The sequence below is a fragment of the Mustela putorius genome, unplaced genomic scaffold (assembly GCF_011764305.1).
Source record: "Mustela putorius furo isolate JIRA1106 unplaced genomic scaffold, ASM1176430v1.1 tig00000430_pilon_pilon_pilon, whole genome shotgun sequence".
In the NCBI taxonomy this organism is placed as follows: Eukaryota; Metazoa; Chordata; class Mammalia; order Carnivora; family Mustelidae; genus Mustela; species Mustela putorius.
Genome location: NW_025421377.1, coordinates 13733482 through 13760131, shown reverse-complemented (window position 1 = coordinate 13760131; position 26650 = coordinate 13733482). Strand labels below are relative to the sequence as shown.

At 32.6% G+C, this 26650-nt stretch overlaps 1 protein-coding gene and 1 non-coding gene across 19 annotated transcripts in view; both read right to left on the bottom strand.

Moving 5' to 3' along the window:
* The window catches only part of ADGRL3 (adhesion G protein-coupled receptor L3), an 839163-nt gene that overhangs the window by 57323 nt on the left and 755190 nt on the right, over positions 1 to 26650 (bottom strand). For 10 of the 18 annotated variants that reach the window (XM_045079818.1, XM_045079821.1, XM_045079816.1 and 7 more), the window contains 4 exons: positions 18257 to 18283; positions 15539 to 15707; positions 7420 to 7545; positions 3303 to 3399 (listed from right to left, as the gene is read on the bottom strand). In XM_045079818.1, coding sequence (XP_044935753.1) covers positions 3303 to 3399; positions 7420 to 7545; positions 15539 to 15707; positions 18257 to 18283 — 419 coding nt within the window. The remainder of the gene's footprint in view (positions 1 to 3302; positions 3400 to 7419; positions 7546 to 15538; positions 15708 to 18256; positions 18284 to 26650) is intronic. The other 8 variants (XM_045079819.1, XM_045079820.1, XM_045079807.1 and 5 more) reach the window with 1 other exon arrangement.
* LOC123392080 lies at positions 25208 to 25314 on the bottom strand. The gene has a single exon (XR_006606742.1). It is a non-coding gene; the product is annotated as a U6 spliceosomal RNA (small nuclear RNA).

Here is a 26650-nt window from a genome sequence, read left to right as displayed (position 1 = left end):
AATTATCTTACAATGTATAGCGAACATTTGGAAAACATCTTCACGAATATAGATATTCAAAGGACAAATGGAATGGAATGTGTAATGGAACGTTTTAAAGAGATGAGGTTGACCAAATAACAAAATCCCAAAGAGAATATATAAGAATGATTACACAAATTAATAATTATCCATAAATCCTCCAAGATTTTGCGTGATTCCAAGGAATAAAATCCCAACAGTAATCAAGTTTACCACACCGGGAAATCTAGATAGGTAATCTGATACATAGGTTGTAACAAGTTGGTTCAAGGATAGAATATTAAAGATGGTTTGAAAAAATAAAAACCATTGAGAAGGAGTTCTGTACTGTATGGTAGATGCTTTCTTCTTAATGGATCCCAAAGATGAGAAAGGTGAATTTTTGTTTGGAAGAATAGATGTTAAGACATACAAAATTGTAAAATAATTATTCTTTTGATGAACTAAGGAGTGGTATGAATAGGAAAGAAAACCTAAAGTAGACTTAAGACTAATTTTTAGACAACTTCTTACAGTTTTTGAAGGCCAAAACTAAAGACAAAAATAAGAGATTTAATAGATCTTAGAGAGAAAGGAAAATGGGGTTTAAATAAACAAAAAAATTGCTAGCTGTGAGAAACTGAGAATGAATGGGGAGTTAGAATATATGAAGATGCAAAGATGTAGTGCCTAAAATTTTTATTTTAATAATAGGGACTATAGTCTTTCGACTAAACAGAGGTGAATAATTATGTTGCCAAGGTGACTGAAGTGTTTATCCGGAAAGGTGAATCTTGGATTTCACCTACCTAAATATGATACACACGCCTGAATGCACGGAAGATAGGATCCTGGGAAATAAGACAAGATTAAAGAAGGAGGTTAAAGACTATCTTCAGAGATATAATAGGAAGATATAAATTTTTAAAGTACTCCACGCATCTGAGATAAAAACAAATAATGAGATGAGAATAAAATAAGGAGTTTCTGACTTGGGGGAACAGGGAATTAATATGGGAAATCAAGAAGATCACTGTGATGTCTACCACCATTAAAGTCACTGAGCGAAAGGAAGAATCCCTATCCGAAAGGAAAAGATCACTGCCTGGACACACTTCAAGTCACAAATTTAATTTAACCCCCTCCCCAAAGTCGAGATTAGAGTAACTTATTGGATGTCAAGAAATTTTATACCCTTCTTCAAGAGTAACTAAGAAATACTTTCAAAACTAAAGGCTTGAAAACCAGATTTAAATAGATGATCAGTCAATATAAATATTATTATTTTCTTTAAATATATTCCAAATTGACAAGTCATCCACATATCACATATTTCAAGTTGATGAAATTCTTGAGAAGGAACTAAAAAGGGCACTGCAATGTTACATGTGATTGACCTCAAAATCAAGGTCACAAAAATGTGTCCATTTAAAACAATTTTTAGTAAAATCACATACCTTACAATCTTCACATAAATTTACATCATAATGCTAGACAACATAATAATTTTACATGTTTTAAGGAATAATAATTTTACATATTTTAACCATCTTCACAGTAGGCTAATAAACAGTGCATCATTAAAATCACATGATCTCATCTTTTCTTTAAGAAACAATTGTTCTATAGTTGCTGTGTTTATTAGATACGATATACTCCTAATAATAGATCCTATTCATAAGGGCAGTTCTCTATCTAGGAACATACTGTAAACTTTCCATTTGTGGGATTAGACAATAAACAAAATCTGTCACTATGAAAGCAAATAAGTTCCTGAACTTTGGAGGCATTTTTAAGTAATTCGTTCTCAATGACTAGGAAAGTGTGTCCAAAGTTAGAGTATTCATATTTAAAAAATTTTCACAGACTAACCATTCAAACTAAACTTGAAAAAGAGAAGAATATTTCAATGGTAATATGTAAATAAAAATATAGAAAATAAAAGACTGATATTGAAACAAAATATAAAATGTGGGTGTTTTGAAGTATTTTCATATTTGGAGGAATATTTGCACTCACTGTTCCTATATTGGGCAAAAATGATATAGGAAGTTTAATATTATCACTAGGTTATAGTTATTATATCACTGTCCCAAATAACATATGAAAATCAATTAAGACTATATATAACATGGGTCCCTATATCAAATTCAGCTTGACACTATCTGTCCTAATTTATTTTATGTAAATAAGATGCAAATCACTTGAGTAAAAGTAATTAAGAGCACCAGCATCTGAATTTTCCTGAATCATAAGCTGTGATTGTTAAATTATTTGTTTTAAGTAGTATTTAATGTAATAAAAAGTTGACAGAAACAGGTTTAAGTGGAACTAATAATCTTAGTTTGGGGATAGGAAAAAAACCAATGTAGATTATAAAAATAACTACTGAATATATGCATCAAAAATACCTTTCTTAGGACAGTGTGATTGGAATAAGCTCATGCAAACATCATCTTTACAGATAAAACTATATTGTAAGTATTCCTCAGCAACATCTGTAGGGTACCCTAACTCTATACAAATATAGCATCTACCCATTTTTACTGTAATCAGCCTAATTCTAATTTCCCCACTCCCCGCTCAACACCCCAGACACATACACTAAAAAAGAGGGAGGGAAGTGGAGGGTAGGAAGGAGAAAGAGAAACAGAAGAATTTAAAAAAAAAAATCAACCACAAACAAAACAGTAGATTAAAGGAACTTCATTTTAAAAATCGAAATGATGCCCTGGGAACATGATAACCAGAAGCACATAAACACACAAAAATCATAATATATATGTATATATATATCCTTTTTCCTTCTAGATCTTTAAATATGCTGGATAAGTTTTGTAGATACTGAGATTAGATGTGATTTTTACCCCAAATATACAGGGTGCCTCAAGTACGTATTAGACAGTATATTTTTACTTTCACAAAGACTACGAAATTGCTCTATGCCTGGGACAATGTGCAACTCTATGATGCTTAGCAGACTATATAGCCACGTAATTGCCCATTTTCACTGCTTCCAATGAGGCCTGACAGCTCTCCAGTTTATTACAGTGGCAGATGACTAGAAAAAGTTCTCGTTTTCTAACTTTTTTCAGAAAAGATTTCCTGAAAACTCGGAATTGGAAAAAAATAAAAAGGCTTATGAATAATGGAACACACTGCTACAGTCAAGCAAGTTTTATAACCTCACGATATTCCTATCACATGGAACAAGGTCCAGAAGTTGCAAAAAAGGCAATGCATTTACGAACTTCTTAAAGTCATCACCAAAGTAATAAATATGAAAAATTGTTTCTAATTACCTCTGTTGAGTGACGCTGAACTGTTTATATCTCCAGTAATGAAGGAAGACTCTGACTGCTTTCGGACCGTGTCATTCCACATTCTACGAATTCGGCTCTGGATGGGGAAAAGGGAAAAAGGGAAATGAACTCACCAGGCAGTAAATTTTCACACAAATCATTCTTTCTCTTTCTGTCATAGTTATATGAAGCCTTTGTTTCTGGCATCTGGCAACTGTGTAACTGCTACAAGCCTGCAGTACAGTAGCAGGAGAACGTCTGAAACTAAATTAGTGATAATAATTGGTTCTCATTAAGTGTATTCCTAAATGCTTATACCAAAAATAATTGTAACTATGAAAAAGCAATAAATGTAATGTACTCTACCAATTTAAACATGTTGAAGATATATAGATGTGTACTCTAGATGGTTAGAGTTTAATAATTTTAGTTTCCAAAGTGAAACAAATTATTTTCATTGTAACTTTTATGGGAATGGGGTATTTAAATATGTATTAAATTGTCAGTTTTATTAACAAAAGATTTACTTTAAGAATTCAAAAACTTGCAAGAAAGAAAAAGTTTGGTAAGAAAAGAACAGAGTATTATTAAAATGCGACTAAACTTAACATCTTCCATATATTCTGTGAGACCAGTGTAATTTTACAGGTTACATATGATTTTGACTTTTCTTTCTTTTGAAGGAAATAAAGGAAGACAATTCACCCTTATTCATTTCTTCACAGTAGGTAGTTTTATCAAGAACCAAAAATTCTTATATCATTATTTATATTCTCACAGTTTCCTAAGTGTCAGATAACTGAAGAAAGCGGTGTAATATTTTTCCATTTAGGGGAAGGAGATTCTTTTTTCTGGCTCATAGTTCTGCCATTTTATTGAGTTAGGGATCAAAAAAGTATTAAGAATCCTGTGAGGAGGAAAACAACCTATCTTCAGCTTTTCCAAGGATGAGATAATTTTAAGAACTATCACTACTAGTAAAGGTACAGGCAAAACCAAGCTCAAAAATGGATTATGTTCCAAATATATTTGATCTCCCTGAATAATAGGAGTATTTAATCTTCAAATACTAGACAATTTGTTTTATAAATCTTGGGACATGCTTATTCTTCAGAAATATTGTCTATATTGTTGTTTTAGGTTAGCAACTACACACAGAGACACAGTCCCTCACACATACAGAACAAAACTAATAAAAATTAGAGGAGCTCCCGGCTGGGCGCCTTCTCAGTGAGGAGAACATGTGATTCTTGATCTCCTGGTCATGAATTCAAGCTCCACGTTGGGTGTGGAGCTTATTTAAAATACAGAAATAAAATAAAAGAGATTAAAAATTTTTAAAAAATTAAAACAATAAGAAATTATAAATTCTGAGCACTTGAGAAATGTTTCTATCAAAAAATACTTCAAAGCTTCAAACTGAAATATGGGAAATAATTCTCTCACATTTGTTTCATTAATTAATCAATCAACTAGTGAATTAATTAAAAATATTAAATGTTCTCTACTGCATGCCAGAAGCTATTCTAGGAGATAAAAAAGAAAAGACAAACAAAAAATATCTTTGTCTTCATGGAGTTACTAGATTAGTTAAGTGATAGATACAACAAATTATCACAAAAACAAATGCCAAAGTAAAAATATGCCTACAAAGCTCCATAGAACCATTAATTATTATAACTGAGAACTATGAATGCAAATGATGTCACTGGTAGGATGGATATATAGAACAATATACAACAATAATAATAAAAAAAAAACAACATAGCCCCCTGCAGCAACACAGATGTCTGAGGAAAGAAAGAAAATAGAAGAGAATAGGTACTGGCTGTTTTCATGTGAATAAGTATCAAACACATGCCAAACAAAATGTACTGTTAAAACTTAAGATGGCGGTTATTTTAGAGGTAGATGATGGAGAAAGGTTCAAAGGGTTTCTAAGGTACTCCCAAGAGTCTAATATTTGACCCAGGGAGGGTAATGAATCAATATGCATTCACCTGTATTTTGTGTGCTTTTGTTAATGTTTGTTATATTACATAATTTTAAAAAAGTTTAAATGCACATAATGAGGGGAAATATCCTTGGCTAGGAAGTCTGTGAGACTACTCTGAAGAAGTGACATCTTAACAGATTTGATGGAATTATGATTGTTGTTAGGTGACATTTACATGAGCTTCCCCCTACCTCCTCTTCTATGAGTCTCCCCAACTTGAGCTAGCCACACTGGTTTCCTTGCCACTCCTTTCCAAGTCAATCATATTTCTGCCTCAGGTTTGGTACAACTGTTTCTTCTGCCTGAAGTGTTCTTCCCCCCAGATACATGAATGAATAACTCCATCTCTTTAAATTTTTACTGAAATATTTTCTCCTTAAAGAGACCTAACTCGGGGCACCTGGGTGGCTCAGTGGGTTAAGTCGCTGCCTTCAGCTCAGGTCATGATCTCGGGGTCCTGGGATCAAGTCCCTCATCGGGCTCTCTGCTCAGCAGGGAGCCTGCTTCCTTCTTTCACTCTCTCTGCCTGCTTCTCTGCCTACTTGTGATCTCTGTCAAATAAATAAATAAAACCTTAAAAAAAAAAAAAAAGAGACCTAACTCATTCTGCTGTTCCACCCACCTAACCCTGCTGTTTTCCTCCCGTAGTCATTATTATCTTATATAATCAAACTTAAAATTATAATGCATTTATTTCCTATATTTATATATAATATCCAGTATTTAATGTCTAATGTCTGTATTAAATTTGAGGCTCCAGAAAAACAGAAATTTTGTCTCTTTTGTTTATTGATGTATCACACACTGAAATAATACCTGGTATAAGATAAATATGTATGTATACATAAAATATATTTTTATGTGTAGAACATGCATGTTACGTGTAAAATTTTAATACTTCAATTAATTCTATATTCTAGGCTCTATACTATGTAATTTTTCTTGTATTCACTCACTGAAATCTCACAAGAACTCCTTGAGGCAAGTACTCTTATTCATTAGAAAATTGATGTTCAGAAGTTAATTAGCATATTCAATGTCACAGACTTAATAAATGACAAAACCAACATTTGAATCCACTCAACTGGCTCCTGACCTAGGAGCTTAACAACTCACTAAACTATATCAAATAATGGTTGAATAGAAAAAGGAGGAAAATAAAAAATATTGCAGCAGAGAAAAAGTATATATTATGCAGCTCAGAGTCAACTCTTAAATGTTCACGGGATGAACTGGGGTGATATGGGGGTAAGAAAAGGAAGTCACAGAAGACTAAATACAATAATATCACACTTCAAAAAACATTTTAAAAAGTGATAGTAAAAAACAAATAGTAAACATCTTTTTTGGAGGTGGGAAACTATTAGAATGTGTCAAAGAAATGAAGAGCAGAAGTATTCTGGTTGCAGGCACAGGAATTGATTAGGGAGGGGTTTCAGGAAGGAAAAATATACAGAAAATGTTCAATTCGTGAGTTGGATGTTCACAGGTTTATTTTCTACTCTACTTCATAACTTAATGGATGTTACATGTATTGTTTTATGTTTCAAATATCATATGACAAATGTAAATACATCTACAGTCAATAAAACAAGTAAAAAATAGGTGAAAGAAAGGTTGAAGTGGAAAGGGTAATACTTTAGTTCATAGTTTTTATAAACATGCATAAACACAAACCAATCCTACACAAGTCTGTGAATATCTCTTTGTGTGATTATGATTATGACCAAGCTTTAATAAGTGATTATTAGCACCAGGAAGTAGTTACTACATCGGCTATAAGAGGTAGTTCCCTTAAAAATCATATATATGAAATGCTACCTTCTTAGAATTTTTGGGTAAAATGCCAAATTCCTTTTGTCACTTTCTGTATTCATTCAACTAGGAATAATCTGAAATCATTAATTAATATGCAAAGTGAGACCCCGAATTTCATAATTTTGTTGCAATGTGGTTTTTGGACTATTTGTCCTAATCATTCCTATTTGAGACACTGAAAGAACAACAACAAATGCGATGGGTTAAACACTTGGGATACAAACTATGTCTGATCAAGGAAAGCCAGCAACTCGTGACAGAATACAAGTAAGAGATATTTCATTTGAACGAACAAATATTTACCTGTGAGCCTGTGGAGTAGCGTCCAGGAGTTCGAGAACCAGATGTTTTCCCTGAGCCAATGGAACTCTCTGTACTTTTGCCACTACAACAATGCGTTCGCAGGCATTTCCCATACTCTTTTCGTACCTAGCCAATTAAATATTAACTTCTGTTAGCACGTAATTCATTTCCGCTGGGAACTATGGTATAAAAATGTATGTGCGTTTCATTTTTAGATCATTAATAATAATTATTTCCTTGCCCTACAGATACAAGAAATTCTGTTCAGCATATATTTTACGGTATAAAAGGATATCCAAGCCACCAATCTTGAAATTTCACATAAATGGAACCTTTTAAAACAGGCACACATGCATACACACACATGCAGTTATGCTATAACACTACTACCTCTTAGTTCAAAAAACAAAAAGTTAAGACTCTTTAAGACACTATTTATTTTTAGCCTTATAAATTTGGTCTGAAGTAGCCCCTTGGTGCAACTGTTCTTCGAATTGAGGTCTAGTGAGAAAGCCACAGAGAGGAGGGGATAAAGAGAGGGAGGCGAGAGGGGGAGAGAGAGGAAGAGAAAGGGGAAAAGAATGTTTAAACACAGAAAAAAGGAATGTGTTGGGTTAAATTTCCTTTAAATCTCTATTTCTCTGAAGTTTATTTCCCCTAAAAGAGGTCAAATTTATAACTTCAGAATATAAAATCCAAAATATTTTTAAATTTACTCCATCATAATAATTCTATTCAATAATCACAGATTGCTTTTCTTTATTAAATTCTTAATCCTGCTTGGAGTATAAAATCATGGGAAAAAAGGAGACAAACATATATTTTTTTTTTTTTTAGTTGATGTTTCCAAGCTGGGTAACATATCAACAAGGTCTGGGAAAACTTTTACCATGTTTAAAATTTTTATTACTATCTCTTTAATCAAACAAGACATACAAAAATAAACAGTAACTGCCCTAAATCATACTTCCACTATGTACAACAACAACAATAATCCCCAACTATGTCTTCCTCAACTATAAACACATTTTGGGACATTTTATTGGTTATGCATTCCAAATTTATGTTCATTATGAAACAACACTGTATATATTATTATATGTAAATGTCATTTATATATAATACTTATTATATGTAAATATTATTATATATAAATATTGTAATATAAATATATAATATACATATAATATAAATATTATATATATTATTATATAAATAACACTGTATATATTATTCTTGGGGCACCTGAGTGGCTCAGTGGGTTAAAGCCCCTGCCTTCCGCTCAGGTCACAGTCTCAGGGTCCTGGGATCAAGCCCCGCATTGGGCTCTCTGCTCAGCAGGAAGCCTGGTGTTCCCCCCCCCCTCCCTACCTCTCTGCCTACTTGTGATCTCTCTCTCTGTCAAATATATAAATAAAATCTTTTTTAAAAAGACTTTATAATTATTCTTAGCTCTTTATGTATTGAATTCACATGAGTTCATCCTTTCCACAATTTGGGACAATGTAATATCCCAATGTAATTTTATTTAAAGCAAAGTTATAGATGCATGCTTTTTTGAGAGACATATTTAGAATCAAAAGCAAAAAAGTTAGTGTGAATGATACACTAAAATATTAGCATTCAGAACTAAACTACCATATCTTAATATTAGAGGGTTCTTTCTACCAAAGATATGGCAGAATTGGAGACAGAATACATTAAGGTTTGCTTGAAGAATTCACATATATGAAATGCTTATTCTGGGATAGGAACAACAATCTACCAAAGCATGAAGGAGGCATGCCTGCTGCCAATAAAAGGGGGGGACCCGGGAAGGCTTCTCAGAGAAGAGGATTTCTGAGAGAATCTTCAAAAGATAGGTTGGAATCTGTCAGGTTAGAATATGAACTTGAAAGTAAGGCTAGATGAGAGAGTCAAAGGCATTCAGGTACCGTGCACAGGGTGAGCGGCTTTTGAGGACTTGCTCTGATCTGGAACACCAGCATTACAATCATTAATATATTTTAAATTAGAGTGATATGTTTTCCAACCAATCTCTTCTATGGCACATTTATGAATAATTAGAAATATTAGTTTTATTCAGTGTTTAAAAGCCACTTCACATTTTGTTTATATTTTAAAAGAAATAAGTTGATACCCGCATGTGTGTGTGTCTAATAGATATGTGAGATTGGGAGTATGGAGTGAAAAAGCTTCTAATTTTTCATTGCTATTTCCTAGGAATTATGCTAGGTCCCTCCCTCAAAATGATTCTAGGAAATAATCGTTACCTCCATTTTACAGATAAGAACACTGAAAAGCTTAAGCAATGAAAATAAACTGAAAGATTGAAAACATTAGGCAATAGGCCCTATGTGAAAAAAATCCACATCTTATAGGTGCTCTATGGTCCGAAAGCTCTTTATAAGAGGCTGCATTTCTAAAATTAATATGTTAACATTATTATTAAAGTAATCTATTAAATTATCCCTTTCTCTGTATCTGGAAAAAATAGGGACAAATGCTTTAATTAGAATTTGAGAAAGCCAAAAATTATCTCTACCCAAAGGTGAACACTATCAATTAGAGTTTAATATTAGTCCTGAAATAATGAAGTATTTCCAAGAACCAAAATGCTGATTATAACCCATGTCCCACTTTGTTTTTCCTAATGTACTCAAGAGTATATTTTCTTCTTAGAAAAGAAAGTGTTTTTTAATGAAGTGATTTAAACCTAAACAAATATTTTAAGAGGGGGAGATAGAGAAAGAGAAAAAGAGAACCACTCTCATTCCTGTCACAAAGGCAGCTATACTATATAAGCCACAGGAATTCATCATGGACTATTTTCATTTTCCAACAAAGGTTAAATGTGCCGAACTGGTTATATATACGACCAGCAAACCAAGACATCTAGTGATGCCAGATTCGATATTTAGGTGTATTACTTTCTGAATCTTTACTGAGTTTATTTTTCTGTGATTAGTTTTGAAATGCTAAGCATGTGTTTTAAAAAGAAAAAAAGTAAATAACATGGACTGTATCTCTGAATAGATCAAATAAAAGCTATTTGATCATTCAATCATTTGCGTATTCTAATCCACTATTTCACATGATAATCCATCCCACCACGACCAGATTTGGTATGTTATTGTTTTAATATTGTTCTAGAATATAGAATATGGGAAAGAAACTGTACCTTATCAATGGAATATTTCTTTTATACTCTCAGATCAGAAATAATTATGATACCCTCTGAGGTTTATAATTGAGTGCATAACAAAAGAAAAAGTGATAAATTTAATGTCACCAGTAGAAATGCTGGTATTGGTCATATCATGCAATCCACACTCAGAATAGGACTGATAACACAGAGTTGGATTTTTATTAATGAGCTGAATCAATCAACAAATACCCCCATAAGGCAAAATATCTCAAAATGGAGTATTTCATATTTCTCTAATCAAAACATATGAGCAACTATGTCAGCATGGGCACATTACGGAAATTCAATTAGATGGCTTAAGAAAAACTTCTTAAGAGAATTAAGATTGTTAAAATGTGCATACTACCCAAAACCATCTATAGATTCGATGCAGTTTCTCAAAATCTCAATGGTATTTTTCACATATACAGAAAAAACAACCTTAGAATTTGTACAGAACTACACACACACACACACACACACACACACCCCAAAGGCCAAAGTAATCCTGAGAAAACAAAGCTGTAGGCATTACATTTCTTGCTTTCAAACTATACTACAAAGCTGCAGTAATTAAAACGGTATGGTGTTGTTATACAAATAGACACACAGAACAAGAGAACAGAATTAGCCCCAGAATAAATGCTTACATTTACTGTCAACTAATATTTGACAAGGGAGCCAAGAATACTTAATAGGAAAAAGAATACTTGAGAGATTGATTGGACAATCTCTCCAATAAATAGTTTTGGGAAAACCAGATAACTACATGCAAAAGGATGAAACTGAACCCTGTCTTATACTACTCACAAAATTTGACTCAAAATGAATTAAGGACTGAGACATTTGATCAGAAAGGATAAAACTCCTAAAAGAAAATATAAAGGAAAAGTTCCTAGACACTGGTCTTAGCAATGATTTTTGAACATAACGTCAAAAACAAAAGCAACAGAAGCAAAAATTAGTAAGTCGGATTACATCAAAATACAAAGCTTGTGCATAGCAAAATAAACAACGAAATGAAAAGGCAATCTACAGAATTGAAGAAAACATTTGCAAATCATATTTCTTTAAGGGGTTCACATATAAAGAACTCATATAATTCAATAGCAAAAAAAAACTAATTACAAAACAAAACAATCTAATTACAAATGGACAGAGGAAATGAATAGATATTTTTCTTAAGAAAACATAAAAATGACCATCATAAAGAGATGCTCAACAACACAGAGCAGGGAAATACAAGCCAGTACCCCGATGAGATACCACTTCACCTCTGACAGAATGGCTATCATCAAGAAGATGAGAAAAAAAGGAAAGAAAACAAGAAATAAAAAGTATTGGTGAGGATGTGGAGAGAAAGGAGCCCTTGTGCACTGTTGAGGGGAATGGAAATTGATAGAGCTATTACGTGAAACAGTATGGAGTTTCCTCATAAAATTAAAAACAGAACTGCCATACAATCCAGAAATCTCCCTTCTGGGTATACATCCCCAGGAAATGAAATCAGAATCTCAAAGATCTATCTGCACTCCCATGTTGACTGCAGCATATTCACAATAGCCAAGACATGGAAACAACCCATGTGTCCATCAACGGGTGAATAGAAGAAGATGTGGTACATACATACGATAGATTATGTTCAGCCATGAAAGGAGGAAATCCAGCCCTTTTTGACAACATGGATGAAACAAGGGCATTATGCTAAGTGAAATAAGTCAGATAGAAAAAGACAAATACTGTATGATACCACTCATTGGGCAAAGAGCTGAACCCATAGAACCAGAATTGAATGGTGGTTACCCAACACTGGGAGTAAAGGAATTTGGGAGAATACTGGCTAAGGGGTACAAACTTCCAGCCATAAGAAGAGTAAGTTCTAAGGCACTAATGTGCAGAGGGATAATTATAGTAAACAAACCTGTTTTACATACTTGAAAGTTGCTAAGAGAGATCTTAAATGTCCTCACCACAAAAAAAGAAATGGTAACCATGAGTTGATGGAAGTATTAGCTAATATTATGGTGGTAATCATTTTATAATAAATGTGTATCAAATTAACACACTGTAGGCCTTAAACTTACACAATATTATATGTCACTTATATCTCAATTTAAATAAAGAAATAAAAGAAAAATCTCCCAAGACATTTCTGCAATTTTAAACAAAATTATCTGTTTGTTTTGTAGGGATAAAGGTAAACAATTCCATGTTTTCTATATTTCCTAATGTTGCCCATGTCATTGACACCCAATAAAAATGCCACCAAAATTAGAAAATTCAAAACATAAGGTGAATGAAAGAATAATATGTTTATTATTCATTATTATAAAGCATAAAAGTAAGCTTCTAAAGCAGGGATTGGTAAATTTTTTCATGAAGGGGCAGATAGTCAATATTCAGGCTCTGTCAACCAAGAGGCAACTAAGGATGTTATTGATGTACTTAATTTTAAATTTTAAATGTAACCACTTAAAAATATAAAAATCATTCTTGACTGTAAAAATCAAAGGCAGCTAGACATATTTAACCCATGACCTGTTGTTTGCTGAAGTCTGTTCTAATGAATCACAAAATTGAGCTTGATGACATTTAAAAAAAATTTTTTCATGTATGTTAAATATACTAAAAACTCAACTTGGTTTTAGATCGTGAGGTTTAATATCTTTTCCTGTATATCAAAAGCAATCCCTAGTTATACCAGCCATGCATGTTTGTAAGATAAGAAAAATAAAAATAATTATTGGGAAAACCTAAAAGGTATTGGTTAATAGAAATACTCAAAATCAAAATAATTAATGCATAAAATACAAAAAGTATTTTCTGCTTTGAAGAAAATTTCTATATAACATTAAAATTTTAAATTTCGTTAGCCCAAATTTCTAGTTAATGAATAAAATAAAAATAATAGGTAAATCTGGTTCACTATACTTGAAGATGTTCAAATTGCTTAATGGCCCAATAGTCCCTTATTTATACAGACAAATGCTACTTTTTCCCTTAATCTTCAATTTCGCTCTCATCTTTTTATATATATTTCCTGTGACAACCAGTTATGTCTTTCTTCTGTCAAAATCTGGAAGATTTTTTTCCCCAAATGCGTAGTCTCCCTCGCTTCTCTGAAAAGTTTTACGATACTGGCTGCTGTCTACGTTTGGACATTTTCTCCTATCATCTTGATCCTGATTTTGTTCCTTGGACACTTCTTTTTCCATCTCTATTCCTAATCATTATTCACATGTCCTACTCTTTACATCTTTCAAGTGTGGTAGTCTGCTAGCTGTTTATAACACCTAATTCCTCATCTTCCTGAGGTAAAAAAGCTAGACTATGTTTTCTAGTCTTCCTTGCAGTTTAGGTGGTACCATTGATAGTGTCCTATCTGATGGAAGGTGAGTAGAAGTGATGGAAGCCTCTTGTACACAGATCCCCTCTTTCTCAGACTGTCTGCTCGGTGTCAGTACTCAAGATGACTATGGAAATCATATACCAAGGTTAGCTAAGACTTCATCAGTCTGTGTCCTTCCATGAGATACCACCAACAGTTGGGCCATAAGTAAAAAAATAATAATGATAAGTATTTTGTGGTTAAGCAACTGCAATTTAAGGGGGGGTGTGCACTAAATATTTGGGAAGGTTCATCCATTGTAAATATAACCTCTTTTCTAAATTAATTCTCATTCAATAGGTTAGAATCCATCCATTCCCTTACAATCTCTTTACTTTTCTGTAACCTACATTTATAGGCCTCAGTCATCATTACTATTCTAGCCTTATTTATGATTATGTCAACACATTGTTGATATTTACCACCATATACAACTGAAACGGAACACGACTGGACAAGTGGATACCCGTCTCAAGTATTGTTTTAGGTCCTATGAGTCTCTCAAATCAAAAATCACAGACATAGATATTTTTACTCTTTTTGTTTGTTTGTTTCCCAAAGAAAAATTTTAAGTGTTGTTTCTCTCTTAGAAGAAATTTTCACATTTTGACATTTCATTTTCAGAGCCACCTCTCAATATCTCATAATTATTTTTATTACCTCCATGTTACACATGAAGAAACTGGGGCATGAGCAGGTTAATTAACTTGCCCAAAGTCATATAAGCTTTTAAACAGAAAAGCTAGGATTTAGACCCAGACAGTCTTGGCTCAGGAGTCTATGTGATTGGAACCCTAATGGCCACATTTTTAATAGAGTTAAAAATTATAAGATGAGAAAATCAATCATTTCTAAATTTCTAAATTCTAAAAAATGCAATTAAAGTATTTAGTGGCTAAGATTAACTTTGAAAATGAATATTTTAGGTCCTTGTAAATGTGAAAAATCACAAAAACAGACCAGCACAAAAAAATTAAATATTGCGTCGTAGTCATCAAACTCATAGATTTTATAAAAGACGCTTTTAAAGATAAGTACAGAGACCATTACTAAGTATGTCATCATTCATTTAAAAACCATAAATGTTATCATTAAATTATAAACATTCATATTTTCCAGTACATATGAACTTTTTTTAAAGAAAAAGAGAAAAGAATATATTTTCTATGTGTATATATGCATATATATATATATATATATATATACATATATATATCTCCACCCCACAGCTCCATAATATCTTAGAAATGCTATTTCTAATACATAAATTCCATGTGTCTGTCAATAAAAATATTAAGGACTATAAGGTCAAGCCTACAAGAGTATAATTTTTGTTTATTATCCAAATCAGAAAATACTCTGATTTTTTTTGTTGTTGTTGTTAAACACATTCACCAACTATTATGCTTCTGTTTTGTGTGTTTTGTCTTGCTATTGTAAAGATAAAATTAATGAAGTGATATATTTATTTCTTAGAGACAAAAACATCAGGAATGATTTATGTTATGGTTACTTTCCTATTTGAATAGAGAATTTTTGCTTACCTTCTTTTGTAGGACACAATGGAAAATGAATATAAACATTCCCTGTAGAGAATTGAATATAGTGAAGAGATACGCCATGATGACTGTGCTTTCATTAATATACATGAGTCCGAAGGCCCAGGTCAATCCTAATAGGCAGAGAAGAGCTATTGCACCTATAACCCATGACCTGTAGAGAGAAAAGAAAATTAAGGGTTATCAAATGATTGGTCTTTAATTAGCACAATCATATCATATCAACAATACTGACACTGAAAAAAATGTTACGGTAAGTTTTATTGACAGAAAATGTAAGACAGGTGGTATAAGTAACTTTAAGATTTTAATGGGGACTACAAGTTTTCAAACTTGAGGAGATATACATGAATGAGAATGTTATGAACACAGAAATTCATTTAAGCAAAAGCAGATTTGTACTATTAAATTATTCATGTATTTGCAGCACATATGCAAATGATATGGAGATGTAATTATGGTGAATGGCAAGGGGGAAAAAGTCTATAAAACTATGTTAGTTTCCACTGGCTTCATTGTTATGATAACATTTGTTTGATTGGACTCTCTCCATTAGTACTTCATCTGATACACTTTTACCCCATTTTTCCAAATTTCCTCTTTTTCCATAAAAATTTTAGTGCTTACTGACAAAAAAAGAGCTTGGATTCGAGGGAACAAGTATATGGAATATATGTATGAATTTTTAAAAGTTCTATTTGTCTGATTCTATAGTTATGTAAAACAAGTGTGATACTGTGGATGGAAAAAATTGTTCCACTCTAGATCACCATCTGTGCTGTCTTGGCCTTCGGATTGCTGTCTTCTAGGTTAAGTTGGACTAGACTTTGAAAATCAGTAACTGGCAGCTTTGCTGAAAAGAAGCTTAAAAGCTTCAGCACTTTGAAGGGTCTGTAAACTTGAGGGAGAGAATGAAGCTGAGAATGGGGATGGAGTGGTATGAACAAAGTAGGCTAGAATGGAAGACAATTCTCACTCTCCATTCCCTTAGCTTTCTCCAGCTGCCATTCGCAATAGTAATCAATGGGTGACAAAAGTCCATATTATCTGTGGCTGTGTGTTCTGTATTGACTATCAACATAAAGGTGAATCTTTCCAATAAATGGGAATCTGATAAGTGAAAATGGAATCTTTCTAAGTATATAGGAGAATAGGACCAAACCAGGCTAGATCTCTATATCCTCATGAACCCACCCTTTCTTTTCCCAGCACACCTTCCTTCAAAGAGTAAATATTTCTTTTCAGCAGACCATACTCCGCCACTTGCATTGTCTAAGGAAGAAATATTTATGGGGATTGAAACTTCACAAAATGAAGGGGTTAAAAGAAACCACACACGTATTCACCAAATCCAAAGCTGGGTTGCGTAAAGTTTTCAGCGAGCACTATGTCTTAAGGAAGATATGGTCCCAAAGTAGTCAATTAGTATTAAATTCTTATTAAAATTCATCATGACTATTTACTGTTTTTCTTCTATAACCATCAGCTATTAGATCGCCTATTCAAATATCCCCTAAATTTAACATGTTCAATTTAAAAACATTAAGGTTGTTGAACGAAGAATCCCTAAAGAAAGCTTGCCATTGTATGTGGCATGTTTGCATATATGAATCAGAAAATATCTTAGATATTAATATTTTTTCTATAACTTAACTGAAAAATATGGGAACTCTCAAGATAAAGCTCTCAGCTTCTTACAGGCATTGGAAAAAGGAAAAATGGAAAGAATACCATTAAATCAAGGCAAAATTGCTATTTGAATTTAGAAATAAAATGATAGAATAAAATACTCAAGTCAGCTAGTATCCACTGGAAAACACGTGATGGGCCCAAGAGTTAATGATATAAGAACTACAATGAGCCCAATGTCTAAAGAAAAAATATATACGCAAGAGCATGAAGAAGTAAGTGAAATGTCATTGGAGAAAATGAAAACAAAGGACTCTTCACCAGAAGAACAAACTGAAAGTCTAGAGTAAGGTCACCTAGAGGTTGCCCCAATCTTAAGTTTATTGTGGCAGGACACATAATTTTAAAACGTATAAAAGAAAAAAGCTCAAATATCAACATTTGAGTGTATTCTTATTAGATTAGTACAGACTTGTAGCTTTGTTTTAGGAATTTAAAAGATGTATTCATAAACAGGTCATTAATCAAGTGACGTGTCAAAATTGAAAGGTAATTTTCCATACATCGAATTGAATTTGTGAAGGAGACTTTTTTTTCCCCTTTTTGAATATTTAAAATAGAAATTCATTAATATCCACTGCAATTGGGTAGCTTCGTACTCCTTGGGTCATTCGGAAGATACACAGCTAAGTCACAAAATAATTTTGGATGAGCGATGTCCAAACAAACAACAGAAATGACGACATATGAGGCACAGAGGAACGCATCACAATGAAAGGAGAAGGCTATTCAAAGCGAAGCAAGTCTGTACCACAAGAGGTTGCTAGGAGTGTGGCACTGATTTCAGGTGATACCCAATTAAAAGAGGTGAAGCAGAATTTGTTTTTGGCAATACACCTGCAGCATATTTATTCTGCATACGAGTTGTATGCCTGATTATTTTCCTGCACAGTTTGCTCTTCTGCCTCAATGTGAATGACAGAAGCTCTAATGATTTTTCAGTACTGATCTGACAGCTGGTTCATGGGACCACACTGATAAATGGAATTTATCAGCCATTCAGGTCATTCTTACTTGATGAAGGGTCTGTTATCCTCATAGCTAAAGAATGCATAGACATAAAGACAAGAACACCAACATTAGCATTTTATGACAAAGATTTCATATGAAAAATATTCTCCTGGTCCCCAAAGGCCTCTGTACCCCACCTCCCTAAAAGGCATCATAACCTTCCCTTTTTATTCAGAAGGTAAATCCTAAAATGACCATGAGAACTCACATAACAAGAAATAAAATCAATTTTACAATACTGCAATACCCCTTATGAGACTAAAAAATTCCATTTTTTCATCATGAGCTCATATTACTTGTGACTTGACAGAGACATTTATTTCTTAGAGATCGCAATTCTCCAGAGAATGAGAAATCTTATGGGCAATCTGGAAAAGGCTTGGGGGCATACTTAAAATGACAGATTTCATGTCACCTAAAGGTATCCTTACTCTGTAATATTAGTAGGTAAGATTGCTTAATTATGGACAGTACGTTTCTAAGTAATTTTAACTTGCAGATGATTGACCTGAGTTAAATCTGAACACTATAGCCCTTTGAAAATAATCGATCCTGACTACTTTAAAATTCTTTGTTAGTGTACTACGAAAAAAATCTGAATAATATTTTGTAGTAATAGAAGCAAACATACAGCATCTGTTCATTATCACTTACATTAACTAATTTATTTTGTAGAACAGAAAGGAAGGGAAACTGTTCTTTTCTCTCTTGCGAGGAGCAAGAGTTTCTAATATTACACATACACAAATAGAGCTCTTAGACCCCAAATATGATGTATTTTTGAATAAAGAGAACTACTGAAGAGAAACCTCACTCTACAAAATGACGAAAGAGTAAAGAATAGACGGAGAGCCTGGGATTTAAAACAGTTGGCCTGGAATTCACATCCTAGATCAGTCACTTAACTAGCTAAAGGCAACAAATTAGTTAACCCGTGGATGTGTCAGTTCATACAACTATATGAAGTGGTGATAATTATATGTAGGTTCCTTATCATAATGAAATTATGTATTATGTATAAAGTGCTTAGAACAGTGCCTGACATGTTTTATGTACAGTAAAGATTATATTGTTATTATTAGACTATTTAAAGCAAGAGTCCAGTTGCACTGAAAAGATAGAATCTCTCACCTGAAGAATAAACCACTAAATAATAGATGTTGAGGAGTTAAATTCATTTGAGGACATTTCAGGAGCAATATTATGCAGCAAAATAAACGTGGCAGATATAGGCTTGTAAATGGAGCAGGGAATGACTAACTGTGCTGTCTAATATGGTGGCTACTGGCCCGTGGGTTTATTTAAATTTAAATTCTTTAAAATGAAATAAAGTTTAAAATTCAGTGCCTTAGTCACACCAGTCACGTGACAAGCACTCAAAAGCTTCAGTAGCTGCCATATTGGACAGTGTAGTTCTAGAACATTTCTGTGTTCACAGAAAGTTCTACTGGACGTCGCTGGACTAGGACATTCAAAGAGGGTTTTAAGCCAGAAAATGGAATTTCAGGTGATATTTAAATAATGCCATGGATGTGTGAAAGGTAAACAGAGGAGAATTTCTAAGAATTGCTCAGATATAACAGTTGTGAAGTGTTCCTAGAAAGAAAATCTTGCTACACCAATATTGAAAAGTTATAGAACATCATAGAATGATATTTATTTCATCATCTGCATTCCCATTGCATCAGTCTATTCCATCTGCTCATGACTGCAATAACTATTTCTACCTTAATTTGTATATAGTAGGATATCGAGTAAAGAAAGTTCCAAAGGTTAGCCTATAGGAACATGTCCAAACATGCTGTACAAAATTGTACTGAGCTATCTAAATGCTTCAAAAAAGAAAATACAAAACTTGTACTGTAATTGCTGGAGTGAGATGTTTTGCCGTTAATGTGAAATAGCAAAAAAAGGGTACAATTCAGCAGTTTTTGTGGGCAGTTGTGGGAAAACGCCAGTTGTTCCACTCAATAACAAAGACAGTACTTCCAGCCTCGCTTCCAGTTAACTATAGCCATGCGTTGAAGTAGTGTCCACTGGGATGTGAACAGAAGTGAACTGTGACATTTCTGGGTCTTGCCAATTAAAGGACTGGAGCAGGGCTCCTCTTGACCATTCTTCCCCCTTCCCCTTTGTTAGGAGAAAATGACAACAGAGCCTCAGACCCAGAAATGGAAGCTGCTTTTGATTTGGAGCCATGGTATTAGATTAAAACCAAGTTTATGTAACCAATTTAAGCTACTATATTTTAGAGTATTTTCTTTTACAGCAGCTTAGCCCATGCAATAATTAGGAAAGCATGTAATACGTCTCTTTTAGCTATACGAATCACCAGTTCATATTTAATATAAAAATCCATGACAAAGAACCACTCATTAATTTCGTTCCCAGAATATCATAAATAATATATAATAATTCAGAATCTAAGGATCACTGAAGATTACCTATAATGTGGCAGTGCCTTCCATCATTTTGTCAGATCTTCTGTTGGCTTAGAGAATCTAGTTTTATAAAGTCTCTCCACTAAATTCAAGTTAAATTGATAGTAATGTTGCCAGGGGTTATGGTGGTAAAGTTATTTGTTATTGATTCACTTAAAAAATATATCTATAGAACTAGTCTCAAAGCTGAATAATTTTCATTCTGATTTACCAAAGAAAGTCTATTGAAACAAAATCTCATCCCAGGCTGTATGACTAAAATGATTTCACTGCAGTTATTTTAAGATTTTATAAAAATTTGGACACAAAGGTCTAAAATGCTCTGGACAGATGTTACTGGGAAGTTTCAGGTTATCTTGTAAGTGGTGACTTTCTGAAAATGAAGTAAAATACCCTGTAAGTACAATTTTTAAGGAACAAATTAAAAAAAGGAACCTTATTTCTTTAGCAAATATTTTCCTTTTGTCAAACATTTTATCTTATTTTATTCAACTAACATAAAATTGAAAGCTTTAAATAGTAAGGTCAAAATTATCTTAAAAAGTGATCATTAGACTCAAGATAAGAATTTTAGGGGTCTCTGCTTAGATTGATAATAATTATGCATATATTTATATATTCTATAACAATTTCAAAGCACACAAAAGAACTATTAAAATCCAGCTCCATGGAAACTTAGCTCAAAATACATGTTCAAGAGGATAGGTTTGTTAGCCAAACCATTAACTTATACATACTAATAATACTGTGATATAAAGATTCATAATTCATAATAAGTATCAGCATAGACAGATGATGAATGGATAGAAACAACATGGATGAATCAAGTTAGCTATAGGATATTCTTTCTCTGTTTCAAGAGTTCAAAATAGAATTGTTTTTGGACATAATTCCTGATGGAAATATCTAAAATTCAAGATATAAAGAAGATAAGTTGAATAATGTAAAACTTTCCCTTCTATTATATTTACACATACGATTTTTTTTTTTTTTAAGCAGGGGATAGGTAAGGTTTGGTGTGAAGGAAGATGGGGCAATGCAAGGCATATATATATATAATATCCAAGCCAAAAGATATAGTCATCATGTCACAGCATGTTCAGGAAAATGAACGGTTAGGCAGAATTGTAGATCCCATCAATATTTATCCCATTCATCCTACCAATATGAATGTATTCTGCGATCCTCTGGAATTGTTGGTTAGTTAGCTAATTAATTGCTGATAACTGAACCGTATGTCTAACAGTGAGAAAGAGCTATCACGATGTACATGGATATACTGATTAGTACCCCAATATTTCCAGGTGCAGTATGTAGCTGCATTTACTTTCCCTGGTATAAAACTAATTCTAACTAAGGAATAAATACATTTCCCCTTGAATTTGGTATAAAACTAATTCTATCAAAGGAATAAAGCATTGCCCCTTGAATTTGGTTTGGGCTACCATAGGAATGATAAGGTTAATGTCAGTGAATTTCTGAAGTTAAAATGTATTCTTCATTCTTCATAGAAGAAAAAAACAGTAATAATAAATATTTCAGCATCTGTAGTGAGGCTTTCCTTATTGTCGCTTAATCAGTTCTCAACTGAGGATGGACAGGTTGTAGTTCCTCATGTTCTATAAGAAGCTGACAGCAACGCAAACTAACGGACTTCACCTAGAAGTGATCTTTGAGATGCTACTTTGCCAAACTCCCAATCCAGGGTGCCCAGTCTTTAAAAGCAGAATTGGAAGGACAAGGCCTTTTAAGATGACAATGTTCACAGAATAAATGAAATAGTGGACAGAGGAAGAAAAGTAACACCTCTACTTGCACTAATTCCCCAGCAGTAAATGTTAGCAGGCAACAGGGGAAGAATGTTTTAAATGTCATATGTTATTCACGTTTTTAAATGGATCAGACACTTAAAAACCACAATAACTTGGCCAAGTAGCAACACCTAAGACAAGATTAAAAGATCTGCTACCCAATGGTTAAAGAATATTTAAGACAGCATAACTCAGAGTTGTGATCAGAGGAAGATCTAAGTATTTCCTATTTATACCTCACTGTGTTAAAAATGCTTAATCAATTTGTAACACTCGGGATAAAAATCATGACTTTTATATTTCTTTCAAATGTATTTTTATATGAGTGGGACTATACTATCCAAGAATTACATTCAATTCTCTCTCTTAACTCCTATAGGAAAATTAAAGAAAAGTCATCTAGAATATAATGCAACATTTCTGAGTAAAATATGAATAATGTTTCATTATGGTCATACATTTAAGTCACTAAGTATTAAAGATATAAAAATTCTTACAAAAAATATGAACGTCATATAACACAAATGTAGAAATTATCAACAGTAGAGAAGATGATTATATTTCAACTGTGGGTTTTATTGCTATTAAAGTATTACTACAAAAAGCTATATTGGTGCATTTTGTTCATATAATATTTATTAGGAGAAGAATGAAATGAACCAAATAAATAAAATAAGTGGCTCAGAATATGTCATGAACATTTTCATTCCCATGTCTCAATGTCCCTATAATAATATTGCAGATTTGAGAGCATCCACCAATATTAAATTTTTAACCACAGATTTCACACTGCTGATGAATTGGGTAAGTCTGAAATTAAATAGAACTGAGTATAATACATCAGGATCAATAAATATGATATCAATGACTGATAAAACTTTAATTATATTATCTTCACAACTCAATATTATGCAAATTTTTATAACTCAATATAATATGGTCAAAAATTAATTTCTATATGAAAGAAATTAAGGATATCAATTATGAGAATGAAAAATGAACTATTATATTATACATAGACAGCTACAATCTTATTACAATTTAGTATCTCCATCTACCAGATTTATAAAAATGACTTGGTAGGTTTCATGCAAATAAGATCTCAAATTTTGGGATCCTATGTTGAAAGCAAATAATATCTCCCTATGATAATTTATTAGTTTTAATGTATGAAAGATAGTGTAGGTTTTCCCCACAATCCAAGAGTAGAGTATTCCTATGAATAGATGTTAAGCAATAAAGCTTACATTAATTAATTAATATGTAAATTTTTTTAGCATTTCTAGACCCCTAAAATAAATCTCTCTTGGGCTATTTTTTTTTTTTTAGGTTTACTTATTTATTTATTTATTTTTAGCAATCTCTATACCCATTGTGGGATCTGAACTCACAATCCTGAGATCAAGAGTTGCATTCTTTTCTAACTGAGTCAGCCAGGTACCCCTCTTTTAGGCTTTTCTAATATCTTAGGACACATCTTGCTAACAGATGCACAAAATAAATTAAGATAAAGCACATATGCTCACAAACACAAGGCAAACCTATGGTGACTTGATGCTGAGATGCTGAGTATAGTTCCCAAGGAAGGAGCCTGACAGCACTACTCCTATTGCTCAGGATGTGCGCTGCTTCCATAACAGCTCCCGCAAAACAAATGCTGAATGCTATTTTCACTTTTTGCCTTTTTTCTTTTTTTCCATAAAGGCAAATATCCTCTTCAGGTTTTTTTTTTTTTTTTTTTCAGTTAACAAAAACAGTTACCAGTGTAGGCCTTTTGTAAAAGTGAAGCGGCTTAGTGAAAACTTCTGAAAAGTGAGGGATATCTATGTATCATAGTAACTGAAAGCCTGCACTTGTGAACCAGCTTGCCTGAGTCTGAAGGCCAGCTGAGTCTTTTACTAACTCAGCAACCTTCAGCTAATTATTTAATCTCACTTATCCTCACATTCCTTATCTGTGAAATGGGGATATACACAGAAATTTTTTTCATAGGGCTGTTGTGTATATTAAATAAAAGGTCTTGGCACAAGTTAACATACACAAAAATGCAAATATACAAATTTTTAATAGACAAAAATATTATTACAAATACCTGCTGTTATAATTACTATTGTATACTGACCTTCTGTCCTCAAAAAATGAGCCAAAGAGAAAAAATTATAAACACAGTGCTATGTTAGGGCTCCTTCTAAGTGTTTTGGAAATTCATATTTGAGTAGAAATCCAAAGGGGATGAGGGAGTCACTGACTCTCTTGAACTGACCCTTAATTTTACCTTTAAAAAAGCCTCAGTTTATACAGTGTTTTATTTAAATATTTCTTTGGGCTTAGCAAATACTATGAATTTTAACATTTTCAATTGAAACGGAGTGTATCTGGATTCCCAATGAACATTAATGTAGAAACCCAGAGCTCTCTGAATTACTAGAGGAGGTTAAATTTAGTTGGTAAGTATGTTGTATCCTCAGTGTCAAAAAGTGCACTAAGGAATGGCGGTCTCACTAAATGAAATCATTTGTATTAAAAGACATAAAATCATATGTGAGGTGTTCATGAAAAGTCACTAAGAGATATATGTTCTAAAATTGGACTTCATTAATACTTTTTATGATTTTTTAAAAATTTTAAACCTTGAATAGGAAAGAGGAAATAAATGATATCTATATAAAAAGAGATTTTTCTCTCATTTCTTTTTTCATTTTTTTAATATGGAATGTTTCATGAATTTGTATGTCATACTTGTGCAGACATCCTGTTAATGTTCTCTGTATCTTTCCAATTTTAGTATATGTGCTGCTGAAGTGAGCACTGTATTTCTTTTCAATAATTTTTTTCTTATAATCAATGAAAACTGTGACTCTCATCAGTAATATCTCAAGATCCGTAAAATATGAGCAACAAGTTAAAATCTGTTCTTTATTGATACTTATCCTGAAAACCACAATGTTTCCTGCTTTATTATCCAAGGGCCAGTGTTTTTTAGAGTCACACAGAGTCTTAGAATTTACTGATTCTTTAGAACATGTGACTACCGGGCTGACCAAATTTGGTCATTGCAATGCAAGGAGATGAAATTCTTTAAAGAATATATTACATACTTTCAGGATTTCCTTTTTTTAACTTAGAAGATGCATAAACTTTTAAGTAAAATAACTCGGGGAATTAATAACTTTTCTGTATTCTTCCCAAATGTGATTTGACAGGTTGAATTGCTGTAATACTCTTTCTCATACCATATGGTATCATCACCTCTTGTTTCAACAACTTGTAATAGAAACATTCATCATACCCCTTCTATGAATAAACACCTTATTATAAACTGCTTGTAAGAACAACTAAAACATAAAAAAAAAAAAAAAAGCACAAACCGAGTATTTAAAACATGTCTGTACTTACTAAAGATTCCAATAAATGGAACCAAGGGAGGCACTGAAATACAATAGAAAGCAGACAAGTTTCATTTAATTGTGGACAAGTAAGGTAACCTTCATCAGCTTTGGTTTACTCACCACCACAATGAGTAAAATAACCTCACTAGGATCTTTACAGAGTTAAATGGAACCAAGTAAAGAATAGTCTATAGTTCTTATGTTATCAGTTAGAAAGAATTATTATTGAAAAGCACTCTGAATTCTTGAATTTTTCATTCATACGAACAGTGAAAGCCCATTGGTAAAGAATTTGAAGAAGTTGGCCCAAAGTGCACAAGAGCTAGTTACTTCCACAGTGAGCAAGGCTAATTAATGATCCAAGATCTCTACCACATTCTACTTTTAATAAGATGTTATTGTTTCCAATTAAATTTGTTACTAGGAATCTAATCTTCTTAAAATTATGTGAATGAGAAAAAAATTAAGCAATATAATAAATAAATCCAATTTTGCAGATTTATAAAAAGCTGCAAATCTCAAAGTAAGAAATCTTAACTTGATCACATTTTAGGCCAAAGGACAGCCTCAGTAAAGTTCTAAGAATCAACATCAATCAGACTGTATTCTCTGATGATAATGAAATTAAGTTAGAAATCAATAACTAATACAACACCCATACATACAATTATCCATCTGTTGCTACATCCAAAATAGCTTCAAGCCCCCCAAAGCATTTTACAAACAAGTTCTAATAGTCAAGGAACAAATAATTCT